Raw genomic sequence first — 24,630 nt, 5'->3', positions numbered from 1 at the left:
TGTGTGTGTGTGTGTGTGTGTGTGAGTTTAAACCGTTTTACTTTATTCACTATAATTTTGGTTTGGCTTGGATTTTTGTTTTTTTGTTGACAATACAGCACTACAGCACTTTATTATGGTGAGTATGTTTACATGCACAGCTACAGGATTAATCCCTTTTCCATATTAACCAGCACATCTGAATAATCCAGGGCTGTACACTAGAAGCAGTAGCTCATTCACATGCCATCCAAAATGCACCCTCTTTCTGCATTGTGTAGAATTCACACATAGTCCTCATACATAGAACTGCTAGTAATTTAAGGTATAGTTAACAGTGTCTTTGAACTGAACTGTCTTTAGTTAAGCGAACCTTTTCTGTTACTGGTTTTACCAGTATACTCTCTCTGGGTCTAGGGCCTTCCCAGTCCCATCAAGCTGTAATGCCATAACTCTGAGTACAACAAATGTCATCCCCGTCTCACTTCATCCACTTCTTACCCTTCCTAACCCTGCCTCACTAGCTCCCTCTCTCTATCTCACTGCTTCATCTCTTTATCTTCTATCTTTACCCACTCTATCTCCATTCGCACACTTTTCTCTGTAAATGCTGTGCCAGCAGAGTGGTGCCGGGGAAATGGCGCCATCCTCATTGAGAGCGCGAGCAGACGGAGTGGGGGTGGTGCTGTAGGGGGTGTTCAGTGACAGGCCTTGAAACCCAGCCATCAGACAACACACTGCAGCAATCACACAGTTCCAGTAGATGGGATACATTGCTAAAGCTCCAAATTCAGAAAAGGATCAGGAAAAATGATAGGATACAGATTCTTGATCCCCCAAACCTCAAAAAACATTATTCTTTTGGAGTAGAACAAAGTGGTCAAAATAGGCTGGGATTGTGAGGCAGAGCAAGGCACCAAGACCAGGACGGCGGAAGGCAGAGGGGAGGGGGCAAGCAGGCAGGCCACGGTTCATTTGAGGACTGATGCCGCTCTTTTCCATCATTCAACTGTTCATTAATACCAGCTGTTCCTGTGGGTCTACCCAAACCTCAGTGAATTTATCAATATCCCAGCAACAGAGAACACTCCCTATTCCAGTCCTTGGCTTAAAAACTGACCAGCACTCTGCAGAGCGTGGTAAGCAGTGGTCTCTCTCACAACATGTGTGCATATGTAAGAATGTATTGTTGACAGTCAGGATGTTTCTGGTCTGTATAGTTTAACTGGTGATTATTGTTACTATAAGCAGTAAGGCTAACAAGGATGACTCAACACATACTTAACATGTAGCTCATACCAGACCAGTGCACAGCTCAGTGTGGGTAAAGAGTTCATTTTCTCAAAATTAACCTTGTCAAACTCGTTTTCTGCCTGGGGGGAAATTTGTATTACTATTGTGATTTTTCAATCAGAGATTGGGAAAAGTGTGAAATTTGAACATGCTTGTTCATCCTCTACCTTCCCCCATCCCTCTCTCTGTTTTTTACTCTCCCATTTCTTGTTTTTTTTTTTTTTTTAGTTTCATAGTCCATTTAGAATTTTAAGCAGATTTGACCCATTATATTATTATATATAGGATATAATAGGATAATAGGATTCGCCACTGGCTGAGTCTGGTGTGTACTGTGCTGTGTTTGTACGTGTGTTTGCTATATCAACTCAAGCTCTGCACACTCTGCTACTCTAGCAGAAGCGTTCTGCTAGGTCAAAATTAATTACAGAAACTGTTAAGCACACACCAGCTGTTGTAAACAAATGCAAATACATTTTCATTTCAAACAAGCCCCCTTATATCGTGCCACACAAAATACTATAAATCTTCTATGTGTTTACTAACAACTTGGGCCATCATCAAGCTGTGCTGGCGCTCCTACTGAGAAATTACTCTTATTCATGTGGACCCAGTTGCTGAGAATCACAATCAGCACAGCTTTAATTAAGGGTCTTCCCAAGTTTATCTGTGTATTTGCTTCTTCTGCTGTTCTCTTTAATCTATCACATTTCAACATCTTCAGTGTTTTTTTTAGCCAAACCGTCTTTTTTTTTAGATATCTGCTTTTCTCTCCATTGTTTTCTTTGACAGGGTTTGTACATAGTGATTACAGTGTAGTAGCTTGGAGAACAAGAGGGTCATGGCATTCTGGGTGAATTAAATCATTACAAAACTGATATAAAACCTGTAAAATCCAGCTGTAATACCGTATTTGTTGCTTCCAGTAGCCATCTTAACTGGTAATATGAAGTACATTTGTGTTGAAGGCTCATTTTTCATCATATTTAGACCTATGCTGCTCACATCCACATCATCATCACATATGCTTTCAACCTCTGTGGTGGAGGCAAGACTGAAAACATAATTGTTGTCTTGACTCCCCTTGATTAAAAAAACAGCAAAACGAATGACCATCTAAACTATCAATCTGCATAGTTCAATCAACATTTTTCGTTATAGGATCCAGAGGGGAAATAGGAGGTAATAACAGTATCCTATCAATTTCAACCAAACCTGCAATAGTGTATCAACCCAGCAAAATATCAGGTAATATCAGCCACAGACTATTTTAACAGTTACTCCAGAGTTGTATTTCATTCTCAACATGTGTCTAATACCTTTGCACTCCCCCAGTGGTCCTTCTGACTGGTTATCTGTGCTGTTTTGAAAGAGGCCAACCAAACTGTTAGAAAGGCCACCATTCCAGAGTTGTCCAGCCCTGCCAATCGGCCATCCTGTTTCCAGACAGCACAGTCATTTCCCAGCCCAGTGGAGCAGCACTCCCTGACCTCTGCCTCGACCTCCGCCTCAACAGCCTGAGCTCCAGCACCAACTTCAGCCCAGAGAGCAGGCTCAGGCCACGTCTACTTATTTATGAGCCATTTCACACAGTGCTGCTCCCATTAGAGACCCAGCCTTGGCCCACCTTACATGGCACTCTCCTTGCACTTAACACATAGAGTACACCATGGGGGGACATGGGTGGTGGTGGTGGGAGAGTTGAGGTAACCATTAGGCCTATAACACTTGTACTGTCACACATAGAGCTCAGGATTATATCAAAGAATCAGAGAAGAGCAAACATATCGATCTAATTTTGGGTAAGAAAACATTTCCTGCTGACAGCTGCTAGGAGACCAATCGCTCCATTGTGCACATTCTTTCTGGTTAATGCCTATTAGAGTGTAATTGGACATTTCATTATTTTCCATTTATTTCACTGTAGCTTTACTGTGACTTAGAAAGACAAAGGAAAAAGTTAAACCTCCACAGCAGAAAAGTCTACTGACAGATAACCAAAACCATACAAGACTTTAATATGAAACTCATAAATATGCACGGCTGAAAACAAGATCAGTCTGAACTGCCAACACCTAAGCACTGCAGGAAGCAGGAAGCAGTGCTTAAATGTTTACTTTGTGAAGAAGTACAGATGACAATGTTGACTGAAAGACACAGAAGTTGTTTATAAAGAAAGAAAAATGGAGGCCAGATCCCACCTGTGATTGTGACAAAGGCGTAGCCCTCCTCGCCCAGTAATGGATTGATTAGTCTGCAGCTGTAGGTGCTGTTGGGCTCCAGGACAACTGTCAGCACACTGCTGATGGTGAACAGCCCTTCTTCATTGGCAACGACTGAAGTGGTGATATTGTCTGTCAGGTTGCGCCCTGCCCCGTCCTGCCATATGACGTCACCCACTGGATAACCTCCATAGGCCACACAAGTCAGGGCTACTTCATCACCAGGCCGCAGGTTGGATTCAGGCTCTAAGGTCACTACTGGCTTGGAGTACGGTGCTGAGAAAAAGAGGTAAAACACACAAAAATAAGGGGAGGGGGTGGGTGAGGATTCAAGGAGAGGGGGAGGAGAAAAAGGGGAATGGAGTGGGTAAGGATAAGTGAGAATAAGGAGATGATAAGAGAGCCGCAGACACACACTGAATTCACTAGTTTTAGATTCTCTGCAGTAAGTGTCACCCTGGGAACAGTTTGACATGATTCCCATTAAATTCTTAATTATATTTAGGGAGCTTAGCATAACACAGTGCTTCAGATCCCACAGACACAGACAGCATCTGCGGCACATCCTGATGCCGCATCCCTACACTCTAACACCACACTCTCTGGAGAGCCAAAGCACTAAGCCACTCCCAGAAAGGAAAATATGGTGCAAGCAGGGAGGAGGAGCTGGGCAGGCCTGAAAGGAAACTGGCAGGCTGAGAGATTTGGGAAGACTCAGCCTATGGCACAGAAAAAGAGGGGTGGAGGTGAGGGGTGAGTCGTCAGCCTCGGCTGGAATCACACTTCCTCAATCCCTTGAGCTAAAACACAAGTAGAAAGAAAAGGCGGTGGGGGAAAAAGGCTGCTTCCCAGAAACAATCACTGCACAGCAAACAACGGGTCGAGCTGAGGGCGAGATGAAATAAGTTTGTCTGAGCTGCTTTTTGAAAAGTGGACACTCAACACAAAGACAGACATGAAATGGCATAGACTAACCTCCTCAGACAGATTTCATCAAATCAGTTTTCATTTTATTCCAGCACAGCATTAATGAGTCTGCAATGTTAACTGTATATGCTGCTTAAAAATAAAATATCTATAATTCTAATGCATAAAAGAACCAATTTGTCACTGTTGGAGACACTGTTTTCCCTTTCTCTTGCAGAGAATAAAATGTTATTTATTAACACCACCTAATGCACATCCATCCTCGGAGAATACAAGAGCAATCTCACCACAGATATAGAAATGTGAGAAGGAACACAGTATCATTATAAACAAATAAAAGGCTCTCAGCTGTGAAGGTGCGTGATGTAGTCACACAGCAGAGAAGACGTTAGCGATAGCTGATTGACCGTAACAACAGCTAATAATCAAAGTCAGCAGATATTGACCATGACAGAGACCACAATCAGCGCTTATTGACCAAAAACGCTGCTCAGCAGCCCTGAGGAAACTATTTATCACATGTTTACATCCTATGAGAAGAAATGAGCCTCAAGACACCTCAAGCACAGTAAAGTGTGCAATACATTTTTATTGCATGCTATTAGTGTATATGTGTCCATTCTACATGCCTGTGATTAAGATCATTTTTCATTTGCTTAGTTGTGGGGGGTAGGCAAGAAATGTTACTTTATCAGTTCCACATTAAAAGATTGTTTTACCACTTGCCACTAAAAACATCTACTGGGCCTCTAAAGAAGCTTAAGAAAATTCAATATGGTGATATATTTTAATTTACCTAATCTTGAGAACAAATTTACAAAAAGCCTACAATGCAAAGTGGAAGATTAGAAGGCCGAAGTAGCCCAACAAAGACTAGACTAGGTTGCTTGTCTAAGTGCATGTTTGTTTTTTTCACATATGTCATGGACATTGTTACTTGACTTACCAGCCACCTGCAGCAGCAAAGCTGCGCTGCCGTAATCCTGCACCCTGACAAAGCAGGTATAGCTGCCTTCATCAGCCACCAAAACCCTGCTTAGCAGGAGTGAAGCATTGCCCAGCCTCAGCTGGGTGGGGAACAGACTGGTACGATTGGCAAAGCTCTCTGCCTGGTCCGCCAGCTGGTCGCGTCCCTCCCAGTACCCATGCACACTGCGTTTGGTGTCTGTCAGCTGCCAGAAGACGCTCAGATCAGACAGGTTGAAGGGGTTGGCGTGGCTGAAGGAGCAGTTGAGTGTGACATCCCTGCCATGCAGTGCCACCACTGGCTGCTCTGGGACATACAATTCCATCACGGCTGTAAGAAAACACATGGGACATACAACTAATGTCATTAAATAGACACTAAATAGTATTTGTATATTTCAGAGTGTGTTTTTTGTTGTATGCTAGATTTCGTCAGATAAGCTGTTGAACACACTTCACACATCAAACATAATCCCTTTGTCACATACAGTATGTAGTCTAAAACAGTTATTAAATAGTGTTAATACATTTGGTCCAGGTCTACTCAAATCTTTCTTCGAAAATAAAATCTTGCATCATTTTGAAATATAAACTCCTTCAGGAATGCAGCATTGTTGCATAGAGAGGATGAGATGGGATGGGATGAAAGCATTAGGGAGGAAGAGGAAGAATCTGAAGGTAAGCATTAGGACCTTGTGTTCCTACAGGCTTTGGCTCCTGGTGATGTATGTATGCTGACACTTTGTAATCGAAGCAACATCTGTATGGCTTTAGTGTAATCATTAGTTAAATCTAGTGTTGGCGGTAGATAGATAAATGCTAGATAGATAAAAACTATTAACAGCGTTTTTGGGAGAATGAAATGTGCCTTTCAGTAAAAGCATGCTGATGTTTCTACGCTGTGTGTGAGTCTCTGTGTGCACACCTGTGCGTACACACCTGTGCGTATTGTTTGTCTAGACTAGACAGAGAGCAAAGTGTACACTGCATAATCGTTCTGGATTAGTAGCCATCTCAGGCAGTCTAGAGTACATCCATAGTATTCTCAAGAGTCAGCATTCTCCATTGATCCCTGTCTGCTGTTATACAATTCTGAGACACTCATCAGCATCACAGGGGAGAAAAAAGCCAGTTGGTCCCTGGAGCTGTACACTCTGCTTTATGCTCAGTCGCTCTAATTGTTATAATCACAGTGGCATTTTAGCCCCCTCACCTCTTTTTGAGTTCTGTCTATCGCACAGCCAACGTCAATCTTGAATCACTTCACTATGAAGGAGATTTGACTGCTGCAGAAGTGCAATAATTACCTCACTATTAACAACAAACAAGTCTTTCATCTGAGGGCTTCATATATGGATGGGTATTGCAAAGTCAAGGCAGACCTATTTTCAATCGCACTCAGCCAATCCCAGCAAGCTGGCCTCTCCATATCACAATCCCACCAACCTCCTCATCTGCAGGAACAGTGCCACCTACTGTCTAACATCACAAATGCAAAGAAGAGAGCGAGCAAAAGTAATAGTCTTATGCCAGTGGAATATAATGTACTGTATGTGGTGTTCAGCTAGGTTGTTAGGGCCTTAGACACTCACAAAAGGCTTCCTAAATGAAACATTTTTCAATCTAAATATGGCCTCATGTTAAATAGGGTAAAATTCCTTTTGTCTTAAATAATAAATATGCATAAAATATAAAAGGGACACACGAAAACTGGAAAACCAAACAGTTTGTTTTTGCTATCATAGTGCACCACCATCATAGTCCATCGTAATTGTGTCACAGGTTAATGGATTGGCATTCCTTCATTTTTTCGCTCTGCAATTTTAAATTGCAACAAATCAAAATGTCCATCCCATCCATGTGCCAGTCTCAAAACAATTCCCTGACCCCCACTGTGAAAACGGCAGAAGGCTTTTTTTTCTAAACTGTGATTACAAAAGCTCTTCTGCTGCTGTGGGGGTTTTCTATCTTCCCATATTGTGCCCACATTCACTCAGCAGGGCTACACAATACAGAAGAGTTATCACAGCAAAGCATGGCAGTAACAGGCAGCATTGTTTCGCCATCAAAGGGGATAACTGAGCAAATTTCTGGAGTGCGTATTTTCACTGTCTTTTGGTGGTGGCCCAACCTTTGCGCCAATGAATAGGTCGCTGGTGTTTTTTGTAGGAGTGGAGGGTCAGTGACAGCCCTCTCTGAGACGTGCATGTTGAAGGAGGAGGAGAGAGAGCAATTAAATCACTCCCTGAGCAGCCTGAGATGACTCACACCACTGAATACACGAAGGAGGAAGGGGAGAGGGAAGTAGACAGAAGGAGAGGCTGGCATTGAGCTCACACTTAAAGATAATATCTGGACACAAGTCAAAGAAGAGACTGTGGTGGAGCCTAACATACTAATCCCCAACCCCAACCAAAGCCATGTCAAACAGTAGAGAGAGACAGAAACTCCTATTCTCTTCCAACATCTCAGCCCCACACCTTCTCTTTCACTCGCTTCTTTGACCACTGACCCACCACTCACTCCACAGCCCTGGGAGAAAGGGACCTTGTGTAGAAAAAGCAACCTGCCCAAACTGCACTTGGAAAGAGAACACAAGAGGAAAATTTTGCATTGCTTCAGGGGAGGGGATTGGACAGGAGAGGAGGGCAAGCTAGGCTGGCTGACGTCATGGAAAACGCACATCTGATGTCCTATTCGTCAGAGGAGAAACACCACAAGCCAAAGTGAATCACTGTGCATGTTTGATCTGAGCTGTTTACAACAAACAGCATGTTCTGTACAGTACCTGACTGTTTGATCGTCTCTGCTCAGGTCTGCTCTTGACATGAAAAAAACATGCTTTCTCCAAAGGTCCGTGCAAGGAGGAGAGGTTAAAGATTATAACACAAGTAGTCTCTGGTGAGGGGGCTGTGCTGCACCTTGAAGCGTGGCCTATTGTGTCTTCTCAGGGGCCAAGTGAGGATCTCACCTCTCCCTTCTCCCTCTCAATAAAGAGATGCTCAGAAGCCATAGAGGGCAGGCTGGGAGACGTCAGGCTGTGGGGATTTACACACTGCACTTTGTGTTTATGGGCCTCAGCTCTGTTTGAGTGCCTGCGAGACAGAGACGGGCACTTTCACAGCCGACATGAAATAAACTCATTACAGCCTTTGCGAGCGCTGGCAACAGGCCCCGCTTAGCAGTGAGGCACAGGGCTGGCTAGAATAGGCTGCAAGTGATCTTCACACTGCTCTCCACTCTACTTTCGAGGCTACCCACAACCTTGTCACTATCAACACCTCCTTCTATCCTGCTTCCCTCAGATATTGTATGTGAGGCATGGGTGCTGCTGGATCCACTTTGATGCTGTGTTTTGTTATATAGTGAACTGCATGCTTGTAATACACACACAAGGTGACTGTAAGGGCTGGCTGTGAGACTGTGTGGGGGTGCGAGTAGACAGCAAATGGGTGGATATGAGCTTGGTAAATAAAAGAGAGACAAATCCCAACAACTTGGCAGACAAATATTTCTGAGTGCACAAATATGCTCCCACATTAAGTATGTGTGTACATCATATAAGTGGACATGGATTTTTAGCCAGTTTACCTCAAGATCCTCAAGCTGTGCACCACCAATAAACATGCAAGTCAAATTTCAAAGACAGGAGTTCCTCTCCTGCAAGCACTCTCAAACTCGTTCACAATCAAATCTTTTCTGAGGGCAGATGTTAAACATTTAATAGCAAGTAATGAACTGCTACAATTAGTAACATCATTAATGGATACATCCCATTTGTTTGTGCTATTTAAAGGGCATTAGCATAATGACTTAGTGGGACATTATATATAATTAATTCATTAATGTATATGCTGAATTATGTTTTATGTACAGAAATGTGTCCATATATGATGTAGAGAAACAGTGGGATAGAGGGTTTCTTTTAATATACCTGCAGACCAAATTTGACTCAATATAGATATCGATACAGTTTTACATTTCTGGCAAGTTGGTAAATTTGTAAAATGACAAGTCAGCTAAGTTAGTGCTGAAGAAATTAAAAGTTTAAAAGTTAAAATGAAAGAAAAACCACTGCAATTGTGGCATTTGCCATGAAATAATACACAAATGCAGGCATCTAGCCATCCAATCTGACTTTAGACAACATAAAGTAACTGATGTCACAACAATGTGACCCTGTACTACTTGTCCATTGATTATTTTTTTCTGTCACTCATACTGCTTATCTTACATCAATTTATTATGCACCAACTCTAAAAGTAAGTCTATAAATGGTGAACACAGGAAGGTCTAGGCACAAGCTGTTGCAGCCTAACATACAGTGCAGAGAGGACAATTACTGAGAAGCAAATTAGGTACTGGCTTTGAAACATCCATTACATGTGTGTTTCTGCCACCGCCAATAGAAAACAACACAAGACACAATGCAAAAACAAGCTAATCCCAAAAGAGAAATCTAGAGCAATTAAAGTAAGACAAAAAAAATGTAACAGGCAATGAAGGAGCTATTATCTGACCCCTGTCATGAAACTATTTTTTTAAGATTGAGATGGAAATTCTGCTTACACAAAAATACACCTGGAACTGACAACACATGGGCAGCAAAACAAAACTATAAAACAATATGAGCTTTCCATTGTAAATTGTTCTTTGTACCCTTCAAAACTTGCATTATTTGACATGACACTTCACATTTCTAGTCTACAACGGGTCGAAGCTCACAATAATTAAATATTATAGTAAGAGGTTAAGAAAAGTTTGAAATGGGTATTCCAACCTCTTTTGATCAACTTCAATCAAGCCTTGCCCCAATCACAGCATGCTCCAGTGTTTCTGAGTTGAATCACACCATTTATTTATTACAAAATCCTATCAGCTTATTCCTTCTAGGAAAAATACTCAAAAAGGTGCCCATACTGATGCTAGAAATGATCAGTTCCACGAGTGATAGTACAAGATTTTAAAATGATGGTTATTTTATTCCTGCTGTCATTTATTGACTCAACAACAAGAGAGGAATGGCTCTACACAAACACTATTGTGCAGAGGCAGTAGCAAGTGATGAGTTGATGCGTATATTATAAAGAATCCCTACCGCAGTCTCGCACCGCACTGTTGGAAAAGGGAACAGGTATAAGTATTAGTCAGCGTTGAGAAGTACCATGGGGTATCTGTACAAATGAAATCCAAACAAAATCCAGCTCTATACACACACCCCTGCTCACACATACACACAATTTCATGCAGAAACAGGCACCCAAAGGCCAGAGAACACATTGATATTCCACACCTGTATGACTGCTGACAGCTCCACAGCATCACACTGTCTAAGGAATTGGACATGAGGTACCCTGACACTACAATGTAGACACTGTTACAGAGCTGCTCCAGAGCAGAGAGGTTCCCATCATCACCACCAGCAACAGCCACGTAGACAAATACACACATGTATACATAGCACTACACTGGTGCCGGGGCCCTTGCACTGTCCTTGGCAAAAACAAACACACCAACAGACAAGCTCACATCATTGTTAATAATTTCTGCAGCTATCTCTGCACACATATATTTTCAATATCAACTTCTTCCAGTAATACAAATTCACTCCAAATTTAGTCTGTTCAATATCACTGAACAGCAAAAAAGAGCACCTTGCTGTCTTTCTTCATAAAGGTAATAATAGTGAGGGTTCAATAACAGACAGGAAGAGCAGCTATTTACACAATCAGTGAAGCCCTTTGTTTAGTAAAGTAAGTACGGTACTCATGTTTAAAAGGTAAAGCCCTGCTAAAACATACAACATGGTAAGAAATGATAATGTGCCGCCACACATAGGCAAAACCAAGCACCAACAGTGGAGGGCAAATTGCAGGGGCAATATTGACACAACAAAGTAAACAGGTGCAATACTAACAGACTGCAATGACAGTAGGTCTTAGCCGGGCCAGAAGACAAGCAGGGGAAATATGCTTTTACAACACTGCCCCCTTCTGCTGGTTTTTGGAACTGCAACAAGGCACTTTCCAATTCTGGGCATTTTTCACCACCTGAACATCAAAGGTTTTGGCTCAAAGGATCTGTGGGCCTTTCATACCGATTATTCTTATGATATAACCAATCCCTGTATAAGTCCAAAGGGAGAGCTACCTTTTGATTTCATGGTGTCAGGAGCAGATGTAAATGTCCATAATACTCCTATTTGAAAAAAAGGCATCTGGAAAACATTTATGTTATGGGAGTTATGAGAGTGTGTGCATAAAGGGCATGATTTAGATTAAAATTAGTAATCTGAAAAGGTTTATGTCTCTTGTCTAGTGATTTACAAATTGCACCACAGTGAAAGAGTGACAATATGGATGGGATTAAGTGAGCCTCTTCTGCAGTGCAAAGAGGTCACTTTTAACATTAAGCTCTGAACATAATCTCTTCCATTTTTGCTCCAGGAACCCATCATGGAGTGTGAGTTCCCTGACTTGGGGAGAGATACAGGTGATGGCAGATAGGGGAGACAAGAACTCTGACTGGCTTGTTCTCAGCAATCTCATGAATCACAATGGAACTCACTTTTTCTCTATTTCCATTTTTCTCTCTTTCTTGCTTTCTACCTCTTCCTTTGACTCGCTCCCTTGCATGTATGCCATCTCATATCCTGTCAATAACTTGTTAATGGGCTTTGGCAGTCACATAGTTGTGCCTGCTCTAAAACAGTGTGCAGAAAAAGGCAAGCCTCTGACTTACAAGCCTCATGGACAGAAGGGCTTTGATGAGAAGGAGACCAGAAGTGAACTAGTGTACAAGTGAGCTCCCTGAGGTAGGCGGCACAAGGGTCATGTGGTCACATTTGAGTTAGTGCAGCTAATTTCTTATTGTGACAAGCTACAAATATCTATAAAGTTAAAGTATAACATGAGGTCACAAATGCTAAGTAATTGATGGAAAAAAATGAAATCTTTTTGTAACACTTATTAAACATGTGCTCCACTAATTAGCTGGAATAGAAGCGAAGTGATGCCTACAATGCAGGAAGCTCTAAGTGCTTCTAGCCTGCAGTTTTCACTGTCTGAAATGTCATTACAAAAGGGTATTAAGGGGGAACTGTGGCAGTCAAGGCAAGATCTGGAAGAGCAAGAACACTTTCAGATAAAACTCCCAATCAAAAAAAAAAAGGTTTTGCCACATGGATGGACATATTCCACTCTGCAGTTCAGAGGCAGCCAGAGGCACAGGAAACATTGCATGGATTCCACTAAATATCATCAAACTATGGAATAAAATGTCATTCAGTCAGCCAAGAAACTGAAAGACGCTGGCTTTTACAACAAGACAATGATGCAATTCAAAGTGCAATATCCATGAACTACTTTTAGAAAAGCAAATTAAAGCTTTATCAGAGACCCTCACAGTCAGGTGTCAATGACAATATCAAAATCTATCTGCATAAATCTAAAACAAAGCAGCCTAAACATCATAATATGCCTATGGGGGGCCTAAACTTGCATGCAGCTGCAAGATGACAAAGACACACAGACGAGTTGTTTTTGTTGTTGTTGTTTTTTCCCCCAAACTGAAGAATGTGTTTCACAGCGGCTGTGTTATAAAAGTTTTAGCTCTTTCACAGACTCATCCTCAAAGTGAGCAAGGGTCAGTCTGTTGCCAGCTGTGTGTTGTTTCAGTGAGAGAGCCGCTATGCCTGACATTACCACCACCATGTCACAGAGGCAACACCTGGCAGGTGGCGGTGTCCCTGTGTTAGCTGCTGGGATGCCTCAGTAGCATGCCAGTAGCTGTGATGCTTTCCAAGCACAGATCAGCATCCGTTCAATCCATTCATCACAGCCCACTAGACACACAGCAGAACCACATATGGCTCCTGGCTCTTCATCCCTTCCAGAACTGCAATCCCGGCATATTACTCGTATCAATTTTTTAGCTGTCCCACAAGGCAGCATTTTTAGGACTTGTTGAAATAATCATGAGGTGCTTGTTTGGTAATGCACTCTGTTTCAATGAGTGCACTGTGAGAAAAGAGGAGCTGGGAAACAGAGAGAGAGAGAGGCAAGCCAACAGAGACTAGTCATTATGTATGCACTGCGGCGAAACCAATCTTTGTTGAGCCTGTCCTCGATTGTTTTTAAAAGGATACTTTACTGGACGCAATCAAATTAGCAAGAACATCACTGATACGGAGTAATAACCCTAAATTGAATTTCTGCACAGGCTAAAGTGTCCCCTCTCTGCAGAATCAATTGCTGTGAAGAGAAAAGGAGGACAGAAAGAGGGCATTCATAGTTAGTAGACCTTTAAAAAGTACACCAGAGATGCAGGCATGAGCGGGCTATTTTCACGCTCCGGGGCCCTGCCATAATGTGTGCCTGCCGACTACTACACTAGATGCAATCTATCCAATTATGCTAGTTAATTTGAATTACCTTACAGCTCCCTTCACAAAGTGTAAAATCGGGTCAGGTTTTCCATTTTTGCATTGCATGAATACCATTCTCTTTCATTGTTTGGGTGCTAAGAGCTGCACACGGTGAGCTCTGGCAGCCTAGTGGTTGTGCTAACTGAACACAAGAGTATGACAACAACAAGCAATTAGCTAGACAGCCCCCTGTTAGCTCTGCCACTGGCTGACACTGCTGTGTGCTATGCTGGAGTGAGCCAAGAATGTTACTGTACTCAGCTAGCTGTTGTGGCTCAGTCATTACTGTACATACACTGACATTTTGCTGACACTTATTACCACAATGGGTAATAAATGAGTGCGATAAAAATAACTTATCTAATCTACTGTAAATTCCCTGTAGGGTCAGGGGTCAAAGCCACTATGGGCTGGTGCAGCAGATTTCTCTCACTCCTGCTTCCAGATTACTGTATTTAATCACTAAAAAAACAAGCCCTTACAGGCATGTCTTTTCATGGCTGTGCAGTACCATATGACTAACATCAGGGAGAGGTTTCACCGAGAATGATCCATCATCTGACTCCTGAGTCAGGATACAGCTGGGAGCTGGAGACACAATGTTACTGTGCTAGGATGACAGCATTGCCGTGTGACATCCTTGTGTTTTTCTTCACAAATACTGTTCTCTGGGTTGGCAAGGAAGTGTAATCATGTCTACAGATATGGGCACTTTCTGGAGTTATCAATGACATGGCTGAAAACAAGGAAGATTGCAGCCAGTAATCCCAAAGAGGGACCTCGAGACCTCAGAGACCCTAGATCATATCGGCACAGATGTTATCACACACATAGCCACAACAGTGGCTCATACAGCCTGTAGGTGTTATGTTTAGAAGCAAATAGCAGCAAAACACAGCTGCTCATAAGTCCAAAGCTTGCTTTTTAATCACTAAGTAGATCATTTCTGCTACAAATAGAACAAATGTGCAATTACAATTATCAAGTACATACAATATATTTACACACGTAGGAAATGCAGGGGTGGATATAACTGTGTTCTTCTTGAAATGCACCTAAAATTACAATTGCATTACAATAAATTAAACATGCTCCACAGTACATGTGGTATTTGTATCCTCATACGGACTATAGTATCAAACTAGACTCCAACTAATTCACTTAGTGCTCCCATTAGCAGGGAGAAAGTGAATCATTGTGTGAGCTACAATAGCCCATTACCCGTGAGTTAAAGAGCTCCATCAGTTGCCGACACCTCCCCCCCACATCCCTACCTCCCGGTGAGGGGAGCAAGTTAGGCAGTAGATGCCACATAGCCAGTAATGAGCAGGCCGCGGGCCCATTTGTGCTGGGAGAGAATAGGTCCCTAATGAACCACTGAAGACACTTAGGTCCACTGAGTCAAGATTGAAATGTGCCACTGATGGCCGATAGGAGGTTGTGTCAGCTCAACCAGAAAGAAAGAAAGAAAGAAAGGGGAAAAAAGCTCTTTTTTAAAATGATGGTGTTTCGGACAATGAGAGTTCTTCGTGAACTTTGCGGGTTTGCTAAAGTATGCCAATTTTAACATCATGCTTTGGCACAATAAAGAACTCTTGAGAGCGGTTTTCCTCCTTTTTCTTCAGGCTACATATTAATATCAGGACTCCCACTCAAAGATTTTAATTTGCTAAATTTGTCAACCACACACCAAGCTGGTGTTAAAATATCCCTCTTATGACATGCTCACTTCCCTTCTTGTATTTACTGTCATGAGATGCTATCAAGCCAGCCTGGGCGATCTGTTTCTGTTTTATGATGACACAAGTTTTTCTTTGAGCAGCATTTCAGCTGAAGTAAAACTGAGTGCGTGTGTAATGAATTCTCAGTTGCAACAACAACCATGCTGCTTCCCAGTGTTATAAATATAAGAGGATGACTTCCTCACCACACTCTCTGAGTCACTGCAGAAAAACTGCACTTTTAGCAATTTTCACAGAGCCTCACCCTAGCCCCGAGCTCTCACTGCACCTCACCTGTCTGGAAAAGGTCAAAGCTATTCTGTTTTACACGTTGAATTATAAAGAAAATAAAAAATCCACATCGCACAGCCATAACCCTATGAAAACTAAACTCAGAGGAAACATTGTGAAAAATGTCCTATTACTCACTCAAGCAGGATAAATAACAATATGCTCCCTGTCATCTTGTCTGGATAGATTAAGATAGAGTGTTTAAACAGGGAGGGTTTATAACTTTCCAACAACTGGTACATTATATTTGGCAGTAGCCACATTTGACCTGCTGTTTTGTCCAATGAAACCTTTGAAGAGAGAAGACTAATAGGCCCTGCAGGGTCTATTGTTTAACAGGCAGTTACTTGGATCTAATAGCAGGAAATGGGCACAGGCAGGGGGCAACACCCACCCATTGCTTGGACGGCGAGCACTGTGGGCAGCAGGAGGGATAGCATGGTCTTCAAGGATGGATCCAACTTCTTCAGACACAGCACTGCAGGGAAAAAAAACACAGACATCTGAGGAGGATTAAGATTATAATAATAAAAACCACAATGGCACAGCTATACTAAGATGTGTGGAAAGACATGTGATTAAAACAGGGAGGGGTGCAATCTTGATCTCCCACATGGGTGGAGTTTAAGACAGCTAGACAATGTTTCATAAAGTGTAGGCTATGCAAATTATAAATATCAAATATCTTTGTAATTATTATTTTTTTATTGTCAAATTTATCTGAAGGCGTGGCATTTTTTTTCCTCTGACATGCTCAAGGTTTTTCTTTTTTTTTCCAGAGTACAGCCACAATGACAAATGGGAAATTCCAAAGTTGAAAGGAAACAGCTTAGTTATTGTGTCTGTGTTCCAAGGAAACAACACTGCAGGAGTGAGTAGGGACACAAAAAACTTCTCTCTAGCTACCTCTACTTTCACATTCATTAAATATTTATGAGATATTTATCTCAGCTAGATCGGTACAGGTCATCATTCATGCCTGTACTTGTGTGTACTTGGAAATATTGGTTTTAAATTTTAAAAGTTTTTTTTTCCTTTGACACAAAGCCACTTTTCCACAAAAACCCAGCAGACAAAACTATGCTAATACACATGACTTTGTAATGCATAAGGGTTTCATTGAATTCAAAATATCATTATAGAATTCTAAATACATCAGGTCCCTTAACTTAGTTATGCCTCAATTCAGGGAGTGACTAGTTTGAATGACAGGCGGATAATCTTCATTTACAGCAATAACTGAATTATCCTGATGCAACTTCTCTGCTTAGAAACAGCACAGAAGGCTAAGTGTGCTACCCTTGCTGCTACTTTAAAATGTACTCAAGCTGCATTTTCTAATTGAAAGCATGAATGGGGAATAACCCAGCAATTACAAAAAACTATGGATGCTTCTCATTTTGATGAAAAACCTTAAATATTAAATTATGACTGGGGATTCCAGTAGAATTCAACAAACACTAAAAGAAGTTGTTGTTGTTTTATACGGGCAGAGCAGTTCGTGCGTTTTGGTGCTATGATTCATTTTAATATTGCAGTCCCACTTTAAGGCCTAACCAGTTTTTTTTTTCCATGTGGCTCCATTTATGACTTCAGCAGAGAGGATGTGGGCAGCTGTGCAGCTTCATCACACAGTTTCCAGCCCAGCTCACCACTTTCCAGACTTCGAAGAGTAGAAAAACTCAGACGTCTGTAACTACACAACCCTCCCTAACATTAACCTTTTGAGACAGAGAATATGTTAAAAAATATTGAAAAAGAAAATAACAGACAAAATTCACAGCCAAAAATTGAACAATTTCCCCAAATATACTCCAAAGGATTGCATGAAGCGAATTCTGCCAACACAGCAAACCACAGTCTGACTCAGTCTGTGCTGCATTTACCAGGAAGCCATCAAAGGTTCTTTTACTGAATGACTCAAGTACTTTACTGACCCCAGCATGTATGCTCTTTTCTTCCTTTCATTTTAAGATTTAGCTTTTACAATGCACCTCAGTGTTAGTGATCAAAACAAGATGACCAAACTTTCAAGTCACAACCTAAAGAAAGTACACTATAAGTGGTTGTATTTGATAAAATCTGTTAATCTTTCACTTTATTATAACAATACATCAATACTACTGCTGGCTCTTTGTTCAGACTTTCAATTTCTAGTGCTGTTCATGACATTGTTAACTAATGGGTGTCATTTAAGGATAATTAAAATTGAATAGAAACCGTCTCTAAAAGACTGACACTCTGAATTTCTTTTAGTGATTGTTCGTCGGCTTTGGATTATCAGCCGTGTATTTCATTTTGACATTATGCTCTGGAAAATTAAACTTATTACTGAGGTTAAAGAAAAGAGAAATGACTCTTGAGGTATCACATAACATTAAAAATGACTTTTTAAATGTGATTGTGGTACCAACTTTCTGTTCTTTCCGGAACCGTCTCCCATTCCCACCCTACGCCTCGAGTCCACCCCTCTCCCCTGCATTAACATAATGACTGACATTCTAGACTCAAATGTCTCTTTGGCATATGGCGGCCATTACTGGCAGGCTCCTCAAACCGTTTGGAGGCATTCACCCCTCGATGATGGGGACAACTGTAACCTGAAAGACACCAGCTGCATTGAGGAGGAGGACATGAGCCCCATGAAATAGCATAGCCTCCAATTTACCCATGTAACTGAGAAGAATGGCTTAAACTTCGATACAGTTTTATAGCTAAGAAGCTGCAGAAAAGTTTTACCTTTATTAAAAGTGGTGAAACACTAATTTATAACTGTCACTAGGCCATACATACAGTTTCATCTAACAACAGATGAGAAGAGATTGTATATTTTATCCTAATTTCCCTCTGGGATTAATAAAGTATTTCTGATTCTGATTAAAGATAATTAGAAGGCAAAGCTTTAACACATGTCAAGACCAGGAAAGTGTTAAGGTTAAGCATGCACTGTGGAAGACATGACAACATCCTGTTGTTAAAGCCACACTTTTGTTTAACCTTTACCTTTAAGTCATGAAATAACACTATGAACTGCCTGATGTCACTGTCACAGTCCTGACACAAAGACAGCTGAACCCCTTGTTCAATGCCAAATGAGCTCATTATCTCTCTGCTATCAGTGATCATTTCCTAAAGATGCCATAATGTTAAATACTGCATCCGCTTCGATCCCACGGGAAGATGTAGCTGCCAGCAAAGCACAGCTGCACAGATAAGTGCAGGATGATGATGGTTACTATCCTTTGTCTTCAAAACACTTACTTCCCCACCTAAGTTGTGGAAATGCAGTGCTTAGTTTTCATCAGATGGGGGCGCACATCATTTCATTCATATGTTAGCTTATTAGCTCTATCATGTAACAGTATATAGCTGTATAGCTTAGCAGGCCTCGAAAGTATATTAAAATGTTCTAGACGTGGCTTTCAAGCAGCAGCAGCAGCTAACTCAGGGCTAGAAGCTCCCTGCCGTTAGCCTGCCCCGTCTTTAAGGGGTTCTCCTGCTCCCAGCTGTTGCTCATCTTAAAAAAAACAAACTTTACAGTTATCTCCTTCATTAGCATAAACGTAAACATTTGTCTGTTAGCTTTTTACTGCACTGCTGAATGCTTACCATGTTAGAAAGACGAAAACTAAAAAAGACACCGACCGTCCAGCGGCGGTCTGCTCTCTCTGTCGGACACAAGCGATGTTATTTTCCACTGCAGTTCATTCCCCTCTCAATAAAAGCACCGCAGCAGCATTGTTGAGACGGCGGATAAAACTACGGGCTCTATTTTGTCACTGTTTGGGTATGTTCCATTGATTTGGGACGGTTCTTTTCACAGAAACCACTCCTATCTGCTTTGTCCAGCAGTGATGTCATACCGAGCCTCCGGAGTCCCGACCCCTCCACCACCGCCAACCTTCAGTGAACGCACCATTTCACTCAATTTGACAGATTTTTCGGCCTATTCATCCACTTCAAATACCTCAGTGATCACAGTCCAGACCAGATAATTACATTTCATTTATTTATTTATTTTTTACATGGTCATCTACACCCTGAGCAGATTTTTTTCTCCAAAAAAAAAAAAAAAAAAAATAAGCGAAAAAAAACGCCATCATATTTAATACATTACAAAAATTACAAAACTAGATGATAAACAGAACAAACTCACGTTTTTAAACCACAACTCTAAACAAAACAGACAATTCACAAAAAATTAGGGAAAAAACAAGCCAACAGAAACTTCTGAACCTTATCATAAAAATATTAAAGAGAATCTTCATGACATAAATGTGTAATGTATGAAGCTACAATAAAGGCATTAATATAAAATAACAAGAGAAAGATTTTAAATAAGCAAAGTAAACATATATTACATAAAAGCAAATGTTGTGATTTGTTCTTGAGGTAGGATACTATAAACATGATCATAAATTACTAGATTACTTTAAATTATTACCAAATTCCCAAGTATTGTGTGTTTTATAGCAATATAAAGTCTTTCTTGTGATGTTTTTCCTGTTTTGTTGCTATCAAAAGATCATTCAATTATCACTCCAATCTATCCAGTGGATAATTATGGTTAGACTGGTCATGGATGTGGTCTAAAATGAGACATGCAGAGGATAAAACTGCTGCTTGGATTCACATTCACAGAGGACATTACTCATGTTTGGAAAATCCAGAATGATGTGCAGAAGGACACTGGTTGTGGTGGTGTGGACTGGCCTGCATGAATAACAACATTTAAAAAAAAGTATAAATAAAGTGTACGTAATAAGCAAAACAGATCTTCTTTGTCATGAGAACTGCCTATGTATAAAAATTGAAAACCACAGACTGAATAAATAGTGATTTTGTTTGTGTGTCAGTTGTTAAAAACAAAACACAAAGACGGAGTTAAAAATTCTTTTTCTCTGGCAGAGAACGTAAACGTACCATAGACCACGTGACTAAAACCAGGAACTAAATTGAAGTGTCAACAATAAAGGGTGAGTGTGCAGTATTTCTACAAAAGCATCTGTAGTTGTAGATTTTATGTATGACTTCGAATTCTATTTATTGAAGGAATTGTTTTTCAGCGGTTATTCTATATGAAGGAGCGCCTTTAACTTTGGAAATCGGCATGTTTCGGCAAGAGCTAAGTAGCTAACAGTAGCACAGAAGGAATACTTGACAGTGCGTTTCGATGTGTATTCCTCCTCTTGCAAGACATCTTGCGGCTAACGTTTATTTTTATGTTTATTATGGTTTTCCAAAGTGACACATCTTCATCTGAAAGCGCTGTGAACAGAAACGGAAAAGAAAGCAGGATCGCGTCAATAATGCCTCCTTATTGCCCATGCTGCCATTTTAAAGTTGTTTTGTGTGTTGCCTAGTGTTTAAAGGCAAAGATGACGTCTCCAGACTGGCACCTGTCTTTGAAGTTGGTGAATCAGGCCAAGTCCACCTTTCACTTTCCAGAAATGATGCCAGGGGATGTTCCACCTGGAGAATACAGAGTCGCTACCCTAAAACAACTTGTAGCAGCTCAGCTTTCAGACTCCATACCAGACCCTGAGTTAATAGGTCTGTTACATTTTATCAAATCATTTTCTGTGACTGGTATGTGTCTTTGTGTGCATCTGATAAGATGTTTTCCCTCTCTATTCTCTCACTAGTCCTCATAAAGGCTGTGTGTGAATTTGTGTATTCATTTAATTAAAATAACACATTAAATTGGCCAATGTGTGTTCATGTTTTACCAGAGCTAGTCCATTGTGGGCGGAAACTGAAAGATGACCTAACACTGGATGCATATGGGATTCAACCAGGATCAACCTTACACATCCTCAAGAAGACATGGCCAGAGCATGAAAGCAGTACAGGTGTGTGTGTGCTATTTAAGCATTATTACTATGTTTAAAATGAATTGCATAAGACTAAATGTCTTTCATTTTCTAGAGCCTGTAAACAGAGCAACAGCAGCCAGGGAGTTCAGGGTGTTTCATGCTGCTCTTCATTCCCTCAACTCTGCCTACAGAGACTCAGTGAGTAGGAGAAACACATGGACACTACTGTGCTTGTGCTACATATGAAGTTAATTTCTCTGTCAGTATTATTGAACAATTTGGACAAGGTCTGAGCTATGCACTAGAGCGTAGAAAGATGTGTCTCTTGAGTCACAACACTATTGACTGATTTAAGGTCAATTAAGCTCTATTAAATAGTGTTCTTTCAAATAGATAAAATACAAGGTGCTGTACACACAATTTTTTTTTTTTATTTTTAGATACTGTATTTGATGCAATATGCAAGAAACAAAACTTAAAAATTAAGTAAAATGCACTTTTATTCTAACTTCATTACTTGGTACACATTTTGCATAAAGCCAGAGAGGACTGCAGATGTTGAGATGGAGTACATGTTCTCTGTACATAGTTTGCCTACAGTTAATTGACATGAACATTTTGTTTTTTGGAACTCTGTCATTCCTTAGTAGTAGTAAGGAACAAATAAGGTCGTGCTTCAGGACAGATAAGCTGTGCGATGCACTTGAGACCATTTGGCTGAAGTAGCTGAATGCTTCTCCACTGTCCTTTGTGTGCCTTCACACCTGTGTCCACAGCGGGGTACGTCTGATTGCATCACCCTAGATGTTTTTCAGAGCTGCAAATAAGCGGGACCACAGGAACAGTTTTAGCTACCGTATTTGCAGCTTTCCAATAACCTAACCACCGTGTTGGCTCGAGTGATGAAGAGACTGAAATAGTGTAATATTAGCAGACTGGTATGAACTTGAGAAAGTGATGGATCATGTAGTTGGAGATGGATAATGCTGGTCTTTACTACTGCTTCTTTTGCTGGTAAATTCACTGTCTTTTCCCATCTGTAAGGTTTATAAGATGCTGACAAACAAAGAATCTCTGGATCAGATCATTGTAGCCACACCAGGGCTCAGATCAGACCCAGTTGCCTTAGGTAAGGCCGTGCTTATCTATGCACACCATTATGTCATGTCTTTGAAACATGTAGCTAATAATGTTTCCTTGTAAAACATTCAGGAGTGCTCCAAGATAAAGATCTCTTTGTGCAGTTCACAGATCCTAACATGCTGGACGTGTGAGTGTGGCCTTTCTTTGTTATCAGCTCTCATATAATATTTCAGCACAGTGGATTGTCATTTAAATTTCCATTTACACCTACCTGCCTCATACCCTGCCCATGTAGATTAATCAGTTCACACCCGGCCCTCGTCAATGCCATCATCCTAGTCCTGCACTCTGTGGCAGGAAGTATGCCTGCTCAGTCCAGCACCAGCTCTTCTCGCAATGTCTCTGCTAGTTCTTACAGTGATATGCCAGGTAAGTATGTCAGTGTAATTCTGAGTATGTTTTATTTTTATGAAAGTAGCATGAGACATTTTGCTTCTTTTTCTTTAGGAGGCTTTATGTTTGAGGGCATGTCTGATGATGAGGAAGAGTTCCAATCTGTAAGTCAAAATTCAACATAAGAAATCCTAAATAAAGACTGATGTTGCTAATGAATGTGTTATAATTTAGTGTGTTTGGACCTGTGTAACAGGGGAGCCCAGCCGGTCCTTCCAGCAGAGGCAGCGTCTCATCAGGAATACGGCCTGTGTCTCTGAGCCACAGTGGAGCGACCGGCCCACGACCTATAACACAGAGCGAGCTGGCAACAGCTCTGGCCCTCGCTAGTACTCCTGACAGCAGTGCTGTCACTCCCACAACAGCAAGCCAGGTGAGGTTTTATTCCAGACACATACACAAGCATTCACAACCTTCACAACAAATCAGTCATTGAAGATATTCATGTTGGAAGTCATGTTCCTGCTGCAACGCCTGGCCACATCACTACTCTCTTTTGTGTTCCTTTTTAATCATTCTGTCTTTGATTAAGTCGGACCCCTCCAGTGGTGTAGCCCCCATGCCAGCAGGTACCCCAGTCAGTAATGATCTCTTCAGCCAGGCTCTACAGCAAGCTCTGCAAGCCAGCAACATGTCTGCCCTACAGGTAATCTGACTGACAAAAAACCCACAGGTTCAATTCATGTCGGGGTAATAAGAATGTTTAAAAGGGTAACTAGCCCTTTTATCCTCAGTGGGTATTAGTGTCAGATATAAGCCAAAGCTTCTTTGTTGTTGGTGTTTGCACTGGGTGGTCTATGGATTAAAGATAGATAAATCTTTGAATTTGCCATTTTGCCAGGGCCGCTGGCAGTCCCAGATGCAGCAGCTCAGAGACATGGGAATCCAGGATGAGGAGCTGATGCTGAGGGCGCTGCAGGCCACAGACGGTGACATCCAGTCTGCCCTTGAGCTCATATTCGCTGGAGGCCCAGGACTCTGAGCCCAAAACCTTTTTTGGAAGAGACAAAGAAGACAAAAAGTCATGCTTTTGCCTAAAAAGCATATAGGCAAATTATGTATTACCACATTTACATTTAAGTATATGCACAGAGACATGTCAGCGGAGCCCCTGTTTCCTCTACTTTTCTGTTGTGAGAAAACTTGTAATAAATTGAATTTTTACCTCATCAACATCATCTCTGCTCATTTTTCATGTTTCTTTCTCATTTAAATTAGTAAATAATCACATATTTGTTAATTGATTTCTGTACAACTTGTACAGAAATCAGTAATGTTCTGTTAACCGACTAATGAACAGAGTATGGAACAATGTCACAAAAAACATCCTCACACCTCCTTTCAAGGCTCTTGAAAGTACACTACGTTCAAAAGTTTGGGGTCACTTGGGAATGTAAATTAAGTAATCAGACATACAATCTAGACATTTTTAATGTGGTAAATGACTATTCTAG

At 41.1% G+C, this 24,630-nt stretch overlaps 2 protein-coding genes across 3 annotated transcripts in view; one reads left to right on the top strand and one right to left on the bottom strand.

Moving 5' to 3' along the window:
- Positions 1 to 19,683, bottom strand: part of cd276 (CD276 molecule) — a 55,444-nt gene extending 35,761 nt beyond the window's left edge. Inside the window, exons 1-4 of one of the 2 annotated variants that reach the window (XM_028402801.1) lie at positions 19,434 to 19,683; positions 16,219 to 16,302; positions 5,368 to 5,718; positions 3,474 to 3,770 (exon numbers count right to left, since the gene is read on the bottom strand). In XM_028402801.1, coding sequence (XP_028258602.1) covers positions 3,474 to 3,770; positions 5,368 to 5,718; positions 16,219 to 16,264 — 694 coding nt within the window. In that variant the 5' untranslated portion in view covers positions 16,265 to 16,302; positions 19,434 to 19,683. The remainder of the gene's footprint in view (positions 1 to 3,473; positions 3,771 to 5,367; positions 5,719 to 16,218; positions 16,303 to 19,433) is intronic. The other variant, XM_028402802.1, reaches the window with a different exon arrangement.
- A 1,046-nt stretch (positions 19,684 to 20,729) lies between these two features.
- ubl7b (ubiquitin-like 7b (bone marrow stromal cell-derived)) lies at positions 20,730 to 24,349 on the top strand. The gene is made up of 11 exons (XM_028401224.1): positions 20,730 to 20,800; positions 21,188 to 21,377; positions 21,557 to 21,676; positions 21,753 to 21,838; positions 22,685 to 22,769; positions 22,853 to 22,910; positions 23,019 to 23,152; positions 23,231 to 23,280; positions 23,373 to 23,549; positions 23,709 to 23,822; positions 24,018 to 24,349. Exons 2-11 carry the CDS (start codon positions 21,203 to 21,205, stop codon positions 24,156 to 24,158), a joined length of 1,140 nt encoding a protein of 379 aa, XP_028257025.1. The 5' UTR covers positions 20,730 to 20,800; positions 21,188 to 21,202; the 3' UTR covers positions 24,159 to 24,349.
- The last annotated feature ends 281 nt before the right edge of the window (positions 24,350 to 24,630 follow it).

Source organism: Parambassis ranga, chromosome 3 (genome assembly GCF_900634625.1).
Source record: "Parambassis ranga chromosome 3, fParRan2.1, whole genome shotgun sequence".
Lineage (NCBI taxonomy): Eukaryota > Metazoa > Chordata > Actinopteri > Ambassidae > Parambassis > Parambassis ranga.
The sequence above is the reverse complement of the archived record's forward strand: the minus strand, read 5'-3'. Positions and strand labels throughout refer to the sequence as shown.